Source organism: Balaenoptera borealis, assembly GCF_965194805.1.
Source record: "Balaenoptera borealis genome assembly, chromosome: 8".
NCBI classification, from domain to species: Eukaryota; Metazoa; Chordata; class Mammalia; order Artiodactyla; family Balaenopteridae; genus Balaenoptera; species Balaenoptera borealis.
The window spans coordinates 64,375,090-64,391,467 of record NC_138865.1 but is presented as its reverse complement, the minus strand read 5'-3'; the positions used below and the strand labels follow the sequence as shown (position 1 = coordinate 64,391,467).

Below are 16,378 nucleotides of genomic sequence, written 5' to 3'. Positions count from 1 at the left end.
GCCTGTCAAGTGCGTCTCATACACAGATGTATTTGCCATCTTAGCAAATGGTGAAATGAAGGTTGGAGGGTCATGTGTGTGTGTGTGTGTGTGTGTGTGAGAGAGAGAGATTGGAAGGTGACACACACACACAATATTATTCAACATTAAAGAAAATTCAGCCATTTGTAACAACATGGATGGACTTTCGAGGGCATGGGCATCATGCTAAATGTAATAAGCCAGATAGACAAATACTGTATGACCTCACTTACGTGGAATCTGAAAAAAATTTTTTTTAGAAAAAGAGAACAGATTGGTGGTTGGCAGAGGCATAGGGTGGAGGATGGCAGAAATGAGTGAAGGTGGTCAAAAGGTATAAGCTTCCGTTTTACAATTGACCCTTGAACAATGCAGGAGTTAAAACAATGTGTAATTTGTAGTTGGCATTTACTATTGAAAAATATCCATGTATAAGTGGTCTCGTGCAGTTCAAATCCATGTTGTTCAAGGGTTAACTGTATAAGATAAGTCCTGGGGATGTAATATACAACATGGTGACTATAGTTAACAATAATGTATATTTGAAAGTTGCTAAGAGTAGATCTTAAGAGGTCTCATCACAAGAAAAAAAAAATTGTAGCTATATGAGGTGATAGATTGTAACTAAATTTATTGTGGTAATCATTTTGCAATATACACATATATAAAATCATTATATCGTATGACTTAAACTAATACAATGTTAAATTTCAATTATGTCTCAGTAAAACTGGGGAAAAAGAAATAAAATGGACATTTCTAATTGACATGGCTGAACTATTGAACCAGCATTTCTGAAGTTCGGACCAGGAATCTGGATTTTAATTAGGCTTCCAAATGATCCATATATAGGTATTGGCTAAGAGTTTATTTGGCAAGACCTACACAACTATTCTGAATCAGTCTAAACATTCACTGGCCTGATGTACTGACTTTGACAGTGATACCAAATTTAAGGAGGACTTTGTTCCCTGCATTCTAGATGCCATCCTCAAATTCTGGACTTAAATTCTAGTAGGACTTGGCAGTCGCATTGCAGAAAATAAAAGCCTAAAGTAATTGTAGAGACCTTCAAGATGCAGTTATACTAATTTCTCAGGTTCCTTCTTCCAGCTGTCAATGAATCCGATGTCTGAGTCCAATTTTCTTTACAGTAAAGGAAGTCTCTCACATGATCTAATAATACTGTGCTACAATTTAAACCTACTTCCTCCTATCCTGATCTCAGGATCAGTGCAGACAGGTTTCATGCCTTTAACTTCTGCTTTAGTCTTAGAATCAGAGTAGCAAATTTAGCTTTACCCATCTTGAGAGGTCTGAGTAAACATGAATCCATAGTGATTATGCCAAAATAATTACATGTTTGAAAGTAATGACTTGTGTTTTCTCCATTTTCTTCACTGAAAACCAATGAAAAATCTATTCAAATTTATATGGAGATAACATGCAAAAAAAAAAATGTTTTTTTCAGTGTGTTGCTCATGGCCTAAAATATTATGTAGAGGTCTTTATCATATTATCACAGAGGAATACATCACTTAAATATCCCCTTCATGGCTGTTAAGGCACCGTAGAGTCAATTCATGCCCAGAGAGCTTTAATCACAGATCATCGTTGTGATAAACGGTAGTCAGTGTGGGCTATCATGTCAACGGCTACTGGGGGAGTTCTTAACGGGAGTGCTGCCAGCATGCAGTTCGTAACTACTTTCAAGGAGCACTTCTAATCTAATGGCTAAATGAGTATCATTAGAGTGTCTTTACATGTAGCATTTCTGGAGAAATTCCATATTTAAAGGAGGCCGGTTATTGTAGTCAACGCATACAACTGAGATTGCTTGAATGATGCAAATACTGTCAATGGTATTGACAATTAATAGCTTATTAACAGGTTGAGCTATCAAATTTTATTTTTTTTGTGACCCATCATATCGCACATAGCGGAACACTAAGCATAACAATAACAACACTCATGATAACAATAAAGAGGAGGTTGGAGGAGTGAAAGATTCTGGTTGCTGAAAACTAACACTTAACTAAGAGTTTTTATGTTGCCCCAAATGGCATTCATCATATGCCTTGTTTTCTTTTTAAAACTCAATTTTCAGCCTCAAGCCTCAAACCAGAAACTACAGAAATTATTTTAAAGAATACTGCATAATTTAAAAAGAGCCTTTATGACTAAGAGGAAGAACAGGAAAGAAATAAGAAGCAGCCCATTTAGAAAATAAGACAATTCACAATCCAATGTGTTTCCTAAAATTGAAAATGTTCTCCTAAATGCTTAGAACAGAATAAAGGAAAATGTAACTCAACCAATGAGCAAACACAATCTCCTTTGCGTTCTATCAAATATTTCACAAAGATGCTGGAGTGTGTAAATTGCATAAAAGGTTACCAGCTCTTGAAGGTGAGGGTACATGGGGCTACAGATATGTTTTGCTTAGCCAGCGCAATAATTTAAATAATCAAAATTTGAATGTTTAAAGACTTTAGAAAGTCCATGCAAATATCCAGACTGCCGAAGGCACCACTGCACTACGTTCTCTTACACGGAGCTTCTTCACATAGTTGATATCCCTCTAGCCACTTGAGGTTAGGGCTCCTCTTACGGTTTTCTAACCGAATATGACAGGGCAAAATGTTAGAGCTGCTAGGGACTGAGAGATATCTAGTCCATCAGCCTCATTTCAGGTTGGTAAAACAGAAACCAAAGGATGTAACAAGGACTGTGTTTTAAGACTCCCATTAAGTAAATCAGAAACTCTTTATGGTAGAATTTGAACTGTTCCAAACAGTTTTGTTATTTGGCACAATTAGAAGATTTTAGTTGGACATGTTAATCTTACGCTAAGTTAAACTTGATCTAAAAGATAAATGATCATTTAGTTATAAATAATCCATGCACTGGTTTCACTATGGGTCCCTCCCTGTTGCTGAGGAATACCATACCAAGATCCAGTTTTACAACTTTCTGCTTGATAAATGCCACAATATCCAAATACCCAGACATATACAACAATTTTTTATTCATTTTCATCAAGGATTCACACAAAACCTTTAAGCATTCTGAAAGTTTAAGATACCATTAAGTTCACCATTGCTTCAAAAATAGGCAGCTTTCTGCGAACATATTACTATCTTAATATTAGCCCTAATATTATTTTAGACTGAATGGCAAAATCATGTGTAGGTACTTAATAATTACAGCTTTTAGGCCATGTAAAACTGAAAAAGAGTACTGGGAAATCTGCTTATTCCGTGTAATTTCTTTTTCAGTGAGCCTTCTGACCATAAATCAGTGTATTTGGCACCCTTTTGGTATACTGGGAAGCTTATACATTCAGTATAGTCTATGAACTTGAAATCAGGAAACATAAATCAACCTCATTAAGTAATACCAAACGCATATAAATAATTCAACACCTTTCAAAGTACAACTACTACATTAATTATACAGATACTTTTAAGTTGGCTATTTGTTATAAACTTTTATATCAGATGCTGAGTCATATTTAAATGAAAAAGAACTGATGAAGTTAGTTTTTAAGAATATGGTCAAAAAGAAGAGGGGGGCAATTCTTGAAAATACCGTCAAGTATAAACAGACTCAGTTACCTCATATTCCTGGGAAAACTTCAAGTTGTCATTTGCTTTTAACCTTTCAATGTGATCTGCGAGTTCCAAGATAGGTATTGGAGGATGGCTAGCCATACCTATTAAAAGGAAAGAATAAAGACATTTGAAAACGAATGAAAATGACGCTAACTATTCCAAAATATAGAGAATACTATAGTTAGAAATGGCCTGAAAATATGTGAGTAGTAAAGATGTTTAATGTGAGGAAGCAGGCAGATAGTTTGGTTACTCAAAGCAGGACATGCTCTGGAAGGATGAATTTTGTAGCCAAATGAAAAACTACCAAGCATAATCTCCAAACTAACACTCCTAGTGTGAAAGAAAGCGTTATTGTGCTATGAATCAATGCAGTGAGCTCGTGGAGAAAACTGACAGTCAGGCTTGATGTCAACTTCTGCTTTGAGTAATGACTGTTATGTCATTTCAAACTCCTTCTCCTGCACTGTGTGAAATGGAAACTGTGTGGAATTAAATGGTGTAAAGTGAACTAAGAAAACAGATACTGAGAAAGCCCTAAAAGGAAAAGCGTAATAGCTTGATAGGAAACGTAAAGTGACTTATGCGTAATCAAGGAAAACTAACTTGAAGAATGAAGGTTACCAGGGTAACCAGAATCATCTGAACCTGCAAAGGAAATGATGGTGTAAATAAAATAAAACAGAATGAATTTGTTTAAAAATAAAAATGAAATGGATAGTCTGATATACTTTTTTAAAAGCCTAATAAAAATGCTGCAGGTTTTTACAGGATCCACTGTACATTGTGACTAGATTAAGATCGCTTTAATATTTCATAAACCTGTAGGTGACTGACATTCACATGCATATATGGACACAAAGAAGGACATGCACCACAGCTCATAGACAATAATCACTGATGACAAAATCAGACACCAAACTGAGTTTCAAAAATGTTTTCACTCGTAGCAGATTGTAGAGATTGGGTTGCAGCCTTCTCCTGGACATTTATTGATGGCCAGACTGACAGCTTTGTGGTATTTTGCCCCAAGCCCCCATTATTTAACCCCCAGCAAACCTACAATCCACTTCAGGTGTAAACATCTTTGTCCACTAATGGGAAATGAATGCAGGAAAGGGAGCAAATGGTGAAAGGATGAAGAGGAAAAAGAAGGTAGAAAAAGAAAGAAAGCAATGACAGTGGGTGATACATCTTAGTTCAGTCTGCCAGCTGAAGGTATGTTAGATTCATAGATTCTGTTAAAAATAATCCACCAATTTTGCTGATTCCTGTGTCTTTCCAATGGTTTCTCACTTTTCATGTGATTTACATTTTACTTCTTCTGATTAATTTTTCAAGAGCACCATGAGAGAGCATTGCTGCCTCATGTCTTACAGATGCAAATTCCAGCTGACTAGAAAAACGTGAACTAGCATGCCCCCAGGGAAGCCTCTGACACAGAAAAAGAATGAGGGAGGGGCTCAAACTGGAAGCCATGTTGACATTCTGCCGTCCTGGGGACTCTTTGGAGGGTGTCAGGCTATGGTATGGCGACCACTAAGTCAACACAATGTGTAATTACTTTATGGGTATTTTAGATATTGTGCTGTTATTGAAAGCCACCCAGTGAGTTCCTTTGTCTCAAATGCTGAATTATCAATGGTTTGGTAAGTTAGGTAAAAAAACTATTTTGCTTCTTCCAATCATTTTAGCACTGTGCTGTGATAGGTGGTACTTTAGTGTTTATGGCTATGAAAGTCTGCTTTCAGTCAGCTAAAATCTTAATGGAAGAGCCAATAAAAATGAGTCGGCTTGGAAGTAGAAACGGTTTGTTGCTGATATAATTATGCATTTGGACCTAAATGTTGGAACCCATTTCTGAAACTTTTCCCTATAGATGGTAGAATTGAACTCATTTACATTTTGTGGAAGGAAAGGGTGGGTGACGGTGGTCTAATAACTAAAGTGATCTTATCCAGATGAGGCGCCCCCAATGACAAGAGTGGAAATGCAAAGGCACAAGAGACTCTAGGCTTATCTGGAAATGGAATGATGTGGACATCCATTACAGTGCTTTAACAGAGAAAATAATAGAGACAAAGATGTTTAGACCTTTTCGAGCGAATCGTGGGAGAGAGTTATTATCATATATGGACTGAGTGGTGGTTTGGCTAGAGAGGGAGGACACAGAGCCAATCAGGGAGGCGTAGGGGACTGAATTACTGCTCAAAGCTGCAAAAAGTAAAGCCAGTGGGAGATGGGAAAAGTATTAGTATAACAGCAGTAGAAGACCATCATCATCAACCAAAGACGCGATCAGCATATTTACTTCTGGCATGCACTGGCACATGGTCTGGGAGTATTACTTTGGAAGCTAATTACAGAGAAATCCAAGCAAACCTGCACTGATCCATTACATTCTAATTCAGGGTATGTATATATCACATGCAACGACATCCTGGTGTTCAAGAATCATTATTTAAGACTTGACAGTATTGCACTCAAGTTCTAGGACAAGTAAAAATGGCAGAATGGATCTTTCACAGAAAGGGGAGGAAAGCTTTGTGGGAATCTGATGGTTCAGGAGAAGAAATCATGGACTAGTATACTGAATGTGAGTTCTACTTCTAGGTCTGCCATCTACGAATAGGGACAAACTTCTTGTTATCAAGCACCTCAATTTCTTCATCTGTGAAATAAAAATGTGGGGCTAGATAAATTCTGGAGTCACTTCCTTCTTTATAACTCATTTCTTTCTCAAGTAGATAGGATGTCTGAGCAGAGAAGGGTCTTGTGGATGTAGTTCATATGTAAAGGTTCTAAAAGTAACTATCTTTTCTTTGAGGGGTGGGGAGCATTTACATTCTACAAAACAGAAAATATATGCAGTTGAATTGTCAACTTTTTGAATTAAGTTTAATACAATTTTCTTTAGCTAACCAAATTATGATCTTATATCATGTATTCAAAATGAATAAATGTCAACATAAAAATTATGCTGAAGAATAAACGTGGGGTGAAACTCCTCTAACATGAAACTCTTATTTATTTACTTATTCCTTTTCATTATTTTATTTTATTTTATTTTTTATTGAAGTGTAGTTGATTTACAGTGTTCTGTTAGTTTCTGGTATATAGCAAAATGATTCAGTTATACATATACATATTTTTCATATTATTTTCCATTATGGTTTATTACAAGATATTGAATATAATTCCCTGTGCTATACAGTAGAACCTTGTTGTTTACTTATTTTATATACAGCAGTTTGTGTCTGCTAATCCCAAACTCCTAATTTACCCCTCCCGCCATCTTTTTTCCCCTTTGGTAACCTTAAGTTTGTTTTCTATGTCTGTGAGTCTATTTCTGTTTTGTAAAGAAGTTAATTTGTATCATATTTTAGATTCCACATATAAGTGATATGATAGTTGTCTTTCTCTGTCTGCTGACTTCACTCAGTATGATAATCTCTAGGTCCATCCATGTTGCTGCAAATGGCATTATTTCATTCTTTTTTATGGCTGAGTAGTATTCTATTGAATATATATACAACATTTTCTTCATTCAACTTCTGATGGACACTTAGATTGCTTCTGTGTCTTGGCTATTGTAAATAGTGCTGCAGTGAACACTGGGGTGCATGTGTCTTTTCAAATTAGAGTTTCCTCTGGATATATGCCCAGGAGTGGCATTCCTGGATCATAGGGTAACTCTATTTTTAGTTTTTTTTAAGGAACCTCCATACTCTTATCCATAGTGGCTGCACCAATTTACATTCCCACCAACAGTGTGGGAGGATTCCCTTTTCTCCACATCTTCTCCAGCATTTATTATTTAACATGAAACTCTAGGTCGTATCAGAAAATAATAACCAAGGGTCTGTTGCAAAATAGTGTTATACAATTCTCCCCAAACTGCTCCATTGTCCAACGTGGAAAAAAAAAATTTACAGGATATAATCAAGCATGTTAGAATCTGAATGAAAAAGCAGACACTAAGAAAACTATGAATTTGACCTCACTGTGGTATCTTTTCAATCTTTTGTCTGGCAACCTGGCTGTTGCTCACAGTCTGTGAATCCACGTTTTATTAGAACAGTGTTTTCACATTAGCACAATTTGAGGTGTTTTAAAATTCCTTCCTTCCAGGCTGCACACCTGACCAATTAACTCAGAATAGCTGGGTAGGGGAGCCAGACATTGATATTTTTAAAGTTCCCCGGTAATGAGTCTCAGTCCTTTGGGAATTTCTGATGAGGGCAGGGGGCTGTAACTTTACTTTTTTCGTGCAAGAATCAGAGTTTATGAGAATGAGATCAGCTTTCTCCTGGTGATAGCCTTGAATCTGCTCTAAGTCTCCATTAGCAAGCTTTAGTGCTTTAGCTATTATTAACAAGAACTTGAAGGGCAGCTCACAGCTGATGAGGACTTGCCAGGGTCACGACCTCATCAGTTCAAAGCTACAAATGCACGACATAAGTGCATTTTAAAGGCACACGTTACGTCGGAGCAGAGTTTTCATTCTGAAGCTATGATACGACAATATACACTGTCAACCTGAAAAATGACAGATGTAGTCACTGAAATCTGCCTTAGGTTGGAGGAAAAAACATGACGGCTACTTTTAACAGGGTAAATATTTGTGACAGTAACTGCGTGGTGGCTTCCTTATAAGATGTAAAACTTTAAAATCATGGCATTGTAAGCTGAGAGGTGCCTTAGAGGTTACTTAGTCCAGCATTTTCATTTTATACAAGAGGGCTCTGAGGTCTAGAAAAGTTAAGTGACCTGTATATTTTAGCCCATCTAGTCAATAACAAAATCTTAAGTGGTTTTGGCATCTTTACTGTTTTATTTCTAGAATGGAAGTTACAATCTCCTCAAGCAGGGGTCAAGGTTTCCAGTGGCTCAATTGGCCAGGTCGGTTAGGTAAATGATTAAAGATAACCAGGTACTGAACAGTAAACACTTTCACAAGTAATGCACTCCTCCCCGTTTCTGTGCAACAAGGAGCCTTTTGTGCAGCAAGCTGTCTTTCATTTCTCTACTTTCAGTGGAGTCTCAGGAAAGAGAAATATTTCTCTATATTTTTAAAAAAGTAATAATAATAAGCTTTAGATGAATGGCAACTGAACTCTGTCTCAATGTCAGGGCCATCCTTAGGGCTGGTGTAGACTGTGGAGAACTTCTAGCGGGGTGCAAAGCTCTAGCAGATATCTTCCAGTTAGTACTACAGAGCCAAGAGGGTGAGGCTTCTCAGGCTCTCAACAGCAACTGAAAACCCAGATAATGATGTGACTTTCCTCTGTTTTCACTACTGACTCAAAATTTTGTTGAGATCCAGTAGGGGTCAAAGAAAAGACTTTTGGAGGCCACATTTGGCTAACAAGATTGTGATCTCTGTTTTAGAAGAGCAAAATGTTCCTTTGGTGTGTGAATTAAAATCAAAGAAGGTTGAGAGTGACAGGCAGCATGTTTGTGTCCACAGGCACTGGGAGAGACACTGGGGTGGGGTGGGGGGAACGGGACAGTGTATACTTCTCCCATGATTCACTCTCTGTGGGTTCATCTATCCTCCCCTCTCCTCTCGCATTAATTCCACCAGTAAGGAAAATGAAACTCAGAGGGGTGAAAGGACTTGATCAAGGTCATCATTATCAGTAGAACTATGGCTATGTGGGGAATTTGATCCCAGACCTTGTCAATTCTCATTTAGGGAACTTCTCAGTATGATATGCTGTCTCTTAAATCATTTAACACCCCTGGGAGAGTGGTGCCATGTACATAAATATGGGCTTATGAAACTGTTCGGGCTACTTATTCAGTAACAAAGGAACATAAACTACCCTCAGTTTGAGAAAATGTGTCAATAACGTACTAGCTTCATTTAGAAGGTATGCCTGTGTGACTGGTGGAGAACAGGTAAAGGGCGATTATACACACACCTGCATTTTTTAGTTACTTCTTACCAAAACTTTGTGAGCTTCCATGAAAATATTTTGCATGTATACCTTTAGTTCATGTTAAAAACTGTAGTGCTATTCAGCAGAAATTAAAAAAAAAAAAAAAAACCCTAATTTACCATGTTTTTGCTTTTCAAATGTTCTGTTTTACTCGGTCAGTAATCTAACCAACAATAAGTTTCAAATGACTTTTTTATCTATAGAGAAATGTTTATCAAATACTTGCCATATTTTTTAACCTTGCATTAAATGCCAACAGGCACTTTACAACTTTATAACAGTTTTGTTAAGTGGAGGTTTTGAGGTCACTAAGAGTGGTGGAACATCTTTTAGATGATTTTTCCTGATAATATTTATGTGTGATAATGCAGTAATACTCTCTTCATGGTTTTCCTTTCCAACAAATTGTGATAAAGGCTGAAGAACAGGTTGTGGTCATGGAACAGGGAGAAGTTAATTTGTTCATCAAATCAGAAGTATACCTACCTGACTTAATAAATCATAGCAACTTGGTTTATAAAATATTTTTCAGCTTTTAACATAATATGTACTACTTAGCCTAACCTGAATAACTACAGATAACTCTATGTTTACAATGTGCCTCACAAATGAATGGTAAATTAAAGACAAAGGACAAGATTGATTTGTAAGGTATAATTGCTTGTTGGTACAACAGTGACAGTTTGACTTAATCCATGACTAGGATCATCATAAGGGAAAGTGCTTTTTCAGGTAAGCACTATATGGCATAATTAAAAATCATTTTTATGTGGGATTTCTCAAACTGAAGAATTGGAACAAACTATGTTTCTTTATATAAGAAATATACCATTTATATACCATAGATTCAATGAACCAATGTTTCTGAAATATAAGATAAAAAGAATACATCTGGTGTTCTTAATCTAGATCATATGCCTTAGTTTCCTACAATACAAAATATGAATATAAGGAGATACATATAAAGATGGATCTTGTTAGCCCTGATCCATTTAATACCACTAATGCATCGGAAGAGATGTCTCAAGAGCTTTCAAAACCACTCAGTTGCTGTGCAGACATTTCTGCTGCTGATACTGCTATTTCTGATACGTTAACTTTTTATGAGTTTGTTTTTGTTTTTCACAGCCCATCAATCTCCTACCATCCATGTATGCTTTAGGGCAAAACATATTAAGGTCATCCACAAAATGAAAATGAGGCTTTTATGTTGTAACATCTGAGCATCTATTTTTAAATCTCTTTTCTTAAAAGGTGCAAGTACAAACAGTAGAGTTTTGGGGTTTTTTTTAATAAATTTACTTATTTTGGGCTGTGTTGGGTCTTTGTTGCTGCGTGCAGGCTTTCTCTAGTTGCAGTGAGCGGGGGCTACTCTTCATTGCGGTGCACGGGCTTCTCATTGCGGTGGCTTCTCTTGTCGTGGAGCATGGGCTCTAGGCACGCGGGCTTCAGTAGTTGTGGCATGTGGGCTCAGTAGTTGTGGCTTGCAGGCTCTAGAGCACAGGCTCAGTAGTTGTGGCACACAGGCTTAGTTGCTCTGCGGCATGTGGGATCTTCCCGGACCAGGGCTTGAACCCGTGTCCCCTGCATTGGCAGGCGGATTCTTAACCACTGTGCCACCAGGGAAGCCCCTAACAGTAGAGTTTTGTTTTTGTTTGAAAAAAAAAAAAAAATTTTTTTTTTTTGGTGGGGGAAGGGAGGATTCTGAGGAAGGGGTACAGATACTGGGAGAAAGAATTCTGCAGGAAAAGAAAATTCTAAAAACTTTGGACCAACCAAAGTGGGTTGGTCCTTGGGGAGAAGTTTGCAGGCACCAAGAAAGGTGGTGACTAGTGTACCATATGATGCGATTAGTTATATGTTCCTTTACACCTTTTTTTACACTAGAAAAAAAGCTTATTTCTTTAAGATGCTGAACTTCTAAATTTGCTTTGTTGGAAAAAGTAGAAATCGGAACACATATCAGTCATTTCTTTGGTTTTCTGATAAATCACCATCTTTTGACAGTATTATATTTATCTTAGGCATTTTGTGCAATTCTAGAGGCCACTGCCCAGAGGGGCTACTCGGTACGTGAAAGCTTTTTACAATACTCCAAAAATATTTGTAATTGTCAGTCTCTATCAAAATGGTAAATGTGCCTACCCTAGGACTCTGCCATCACACTTCCAGGTGTCTATCATTCAGAAATAACAACAAGATGTGAAAAGATCTGGGCTCAGTACTGCTCATTACAGTATTATTGGTAAGAGCAAAATACAGGAAATAACTTAGCATCCATTAATGAGGATTGAGCTAATATATTTTGTGACATCTGTAGAACAGAATAGCGTCAGTACTCTCACCTGTTAAAAAGGAGGTAAAACCTAATACAGTAAACTTGGAAACAGGTCTATTTTTATGTAGTTAAATGTTAAAACAGGAAATTTCATGTATATGCATCTGTCTATATACCTGCTATGTATTTTACCATTTAAAGAACTGTATATACATATTAAAAATTCTGGAAGGATGTGCATGGAGCTCTATATGGTAGATATTTCTGGAGGGTCAAATTGGAGTAGTTATAGGAAATCGTTTACTTTTTATTTTAAATATTCAAAAGAAGAAAAATAAGTGGTGAGATGAAGAGTAATTTTTCTTTTCTAAAAGTGTTTTTTTTGCCTTTTACAACTTATGAAACTTTTCAAACACCACAAAATGTAAATAATATAATGCACAACTGTATAGCCATAACCTACGTGTAACAATTGTTAACAAGCTTATTTTCTATTTAAAAATTTTTCCTGAATAAACATAATTAAGAAATGTTGATGGGGGGATTATAAAATGACTTGGAAATTTTTTTAACAGAAAAAAAGAAAAGCTTTCTTCCCAACAAAAAGAGTTCACTTTTGTTTAACATGTAACTCATCTCTCAGCCATCCTAACACATACCCAGTTCCCACTGTCTACAAAGATGTGTCAGGCTTAATAGAAGTTTCACTAAAAGCATCTTTTATAAGTGAATATCTTCTTCCCTTCCTCCACAGATCTTAAAGGCTTGTAAAAACTTTTTGAGCAGTTAAGAATTCTAGAAAATTCTTCTACTACCTCTCCTCTCTCATTTACTCATTTTGTCCATTTTATTCCATTACCCACTTGAGGTGATAAGTCTCACCTTAGCTAAATGATCCCTTCTTATGATCCCTTCTACACCTAGCTCTCGATTTTACATCGCTAAGTCACTGGTGACACAGCAATGCTACTTCAACTGACACATTCCACACCAGTTCTGACTGTCCCCACACACCAGTAATTGATGACTCCATGTTGTAAACCATACTCTCCTAAGAGATTAGGTAGTTCAGGTTCTTGCAAATACAACCTGGCTGTATACTGCCATCTGAACAGACAGATAAATATATTCGTGGAAAATACCTACAAGCATAGGTACCTGCTTTTAATTGGGAAAGCATGAGCCTTCCTCGTCCTGTTCAGTTGCTTGAATACACCGTTTCACAAACAGAGGGACTTGATTATCACCTCAAATTTGGGAAGTGTGCTAAAGCAGTGTTTCTCTCCACACCCCACAGCCTCACAAAGATGGTTATTGGGATAAGAACAGATTTCTCCGTCTTGACTTTGTGCCTTAGCTGAGCGGCAAGGGACAAAATTCTGACCTTTTCCTTTCCCTGACCCAGAGACAGATGTGTTTGTGGTACTGCAATTAAAGAAAGAATTCTTTGAAGTACTTAATGTCAGAATACTGTATTTATATGAAATTTAAAATGTATGTTTCAGTATCTTTTAAATATGAAGCAGAATTTGGGGAAAAAAAGTCTGACTCTTTAAACCTAGACTCTCCAACAAGAATAAGTAACTTAAAATGTAAATAGATTTTTCATTCACAAGGTGAATATTTTTAAAGGAAAGTAGAACTAAGAATCAGTGAACTAAGCAATATGTTTCCTTTACCTTCTGAAAGACCTACTGAATTTCAAGTGATAATGTTAGTTTGACGTTTTGTCATCTACAACAGACCCATCAGAAGTGGAAATCAATTTGCTTTCATGAACCAGTTCTGTGCTAGGGGCTGGTTATATAAATCAAAGGTTTCTGATTTCATTGAAAATCCTGGATTGTTAATTCCCTACTTATGCATGCCATTAAGAAACATTGTCAAATTTTATAATGTTTGTGGATAATTATATACCCAAAGGTATGATGTATATAAAAGCACATTTCAAAAAGTGAAGGGCGAATGGTTTAAAATCCAAAAAAATAAGTAAAAATTAAAATTGTTTCCTGTGCAACGCCTAAGAAAGGTGCTTTAGAATAAAAGGATCATTTTATTTCATCATCCAGGAAAGCCCTTGGTTATTTGTGAATCAGGGAGGAAGAAATAGCACAACACATTTACTTGGTTAACAATCCCAACTTCTGCTCTCATCCCGTTGGCAAGTAATTGAGGAAATTCATAGCCACTGGCTGGAATCCATACTGGCTGAAGAAAACTGTAACGTTTCTATGAATTTCACATTGACAGCTAGGTACAATTTTCTGTGTACACTGGTCAAATTTTCAGGACAGCAGGCCACATCACAGAGCTTGGGAGGCACGTAGACTATTTCAACAAATCAGGCTTAAGCAGACTGCTTACCTGAGTACAACATAATGCTGCCTCAGTGAACAAATGTGCTAGGATCTTGGGACAACTTATCCTGTTCTATGCTCTTCCTCTACTAAATCACCTCTGTCCTTTTTACTGTTTGCCTACTTTATTCTACTATCCATTTGAGGTGATAAGTCTGATATTAGTTAAATGATACCTTCTTATATACCTAGGTCCCCGTTTTAATTTGGTAAAGCCATGGGTGATATAAGCAATGTCACTTCAATTGTAACCTTCATTCTTCTTTCCAGTGACTTATATGGAATTTAGCAGGTTCTCTCTATAAATGGATCTCATATTCCCACATACATTGGGGAAATTAGATTCTTTATAGAATTCTTGAACATGGAGGTGTCTTGGTTAAAGGCATTTATATTTCCCTACTTGCAGCCACCAGCACTCTGCTAATAATCCTTTCTACACAATTGCCATTCATGTGATTATGCCTGGAAACATTCTCTGATGGCGCTGGGGGTGGTGAGGGATAGCACTCCCACTAGCTCTCTTCTTTTGGGGCTACTGTCATCATTATACTCAGCCTTTTAAATAAATTCCCATACGGGAGATTTTTGGCCATGTGAAAATTTTCTTTTACTTTTTATGCTGAGGAAGGTATATCTTTTGCTTTTTAAAGAACAAACCTCATTTGAGATAGAATTTTAAAAAACAACCCACTTCTATGATGACTTGTACAGCCACATTAAAAAATGCCAGGCATTTCTTTTAACGGAATAGTTTCTAGTTACTATGACATATCTACATGTAAGATAAAAAAATATGCTAAACACAATAAACTGTGTATTTTCAATTCAAAGCAATTCACTGCAAATGTGTAGTTTAATAAAAATCTGTGGTGTACCATACTGTGAATAGAATATCCATTTGACACACAAAAAAACTTTCAAACAATTTGGGGTGCAATACTACCATCAAATTTTAATCAAATAGACTTCTTAGATCAGCTCTTTAATTTTGTCCATTATCATCAGGTATTAAGACAGTGCCACTCAGTTTTATGTTTTTAGCTCTCTCTACTCTTCATTATTTGCCATTCATTTGGCATAAATAAGATTTAGGTGAAAGAAAGCAAAATAGAGCTAGCCTTGAATTAACAATACTGTACAAAATGCCCCTCAGCAGGAATAATATTTCTCCTCTGTTGAAGCACTTAATGTTCTTTAATTTAAGAAACAGACAGGTTTTTCTTATCCTCAGTCACTTAGTGTGTCTCCCCAGTAAGAAACCTAAATTGCTCAGTGAGATTTTAGTTTCGGTAATATTTTAAAAGATACAAATTTTTTCCTCATTTTGTTTTTCTCCCTGCCTTCCCCTTTCTTTCAGAGTAACACAGACACAAATTAATAGGGGAATAGAGAAAAAAAAAAAATTCTTTCCCAATGGGATGAATGAGGTAACATCCATCCATCCATCCATTCATTTGCTTTATAAGATGAGAAACTGAATTCTTTCCAGATAGATGTCATTGAAAATAATCAACTATGCTAAGCCCATAAAAATGGTAGATATTCTTAAGACTATAGTTTTTCCAAAATTTGAAGGGAAAAATTTTTTTTTTTCTTTCTTCCACCCCACCTCAGATTTACACAAAGAATGTAATTTCCTTTCAAAACATATGTTTTGGTGAGTCTCAATAATAGTAAAGTAAAAGGAGGACAAAGAATTGTTTGAAATAAAGTGATCTATTCACCTCTCAAGGCGATATCAACGGGGCTATAAAACTTTCAGTAAACACTGTGTTACGGACAAGAGGAGTCATGCCTCTTACCTGGTGTTTGGAAATTAAGGCGCCTCAGTTCTACTGGGTCTGTTGGGTGGTGTGAAGGGACCTCCTTACTGTTTGGTATGCTGCTCTTTCTAGAATCAGACTCTGCCCTCTTCCTATAGGGAGAGAATAAAAATTTAAGAGTAAGACAACCAAAAAAATGGAAACATTAAAAAAAAGCAGAGTTATACCCCTCCTAACCCCCCACCCCCCATTTTCAGGTTTAAAACTTTTTGTCTTTTGTGACTTTGTTCAGGTTACTTTTTTCTCTCCTAGCCTACAGTACTTCCTCAGGTCCGAAATTTTTAAGTGGATCACCTCAAAGTCCTCCTTTATCTCTGGATTTAAATAATTCAGTGAT

At 36.5% G+C, this 16,378-nt stretch overlaps 1 protein-coding gene across 7 annotated transcripts in view; it reads right to left on the bottom strand.

Moving 5' to 3' along the window:
• PTPRD (protein tyrosine phosphatase receptor type D) overlaps positions 1-16,378 on the bottom strand; it is a 2,142,992-nt gene that overhangs the window by 108,392 nt on the left and 2,018,222 nt on the right. For 4 of the 7 annotated variants that reach the window (XM_082404327.1, XM_082404328.1, XM_082404330.1 and 1 more), the window contains 2 exons: positions 16,021-16,133; positions 3,639-3,736 (listed from right to left, as the gene is read on the bottom strand). In XM_082404327.1, coding sequence (XP_082260453.1) covers positions 3,639-3,736; positions 16,021-16,133 — 211 coding nt within the window. Of the gene's footprint in view, positions 1-3,638; positions 3,737-4,241; positions 4,284-16,020; positions 16,134-16,378 lie in introns of all 7 variants that reach the window. The other 3 variants (XM_082404325.1, XM_082404326.1, XM_082404329.1) reach the window with 1 other exon arrangement.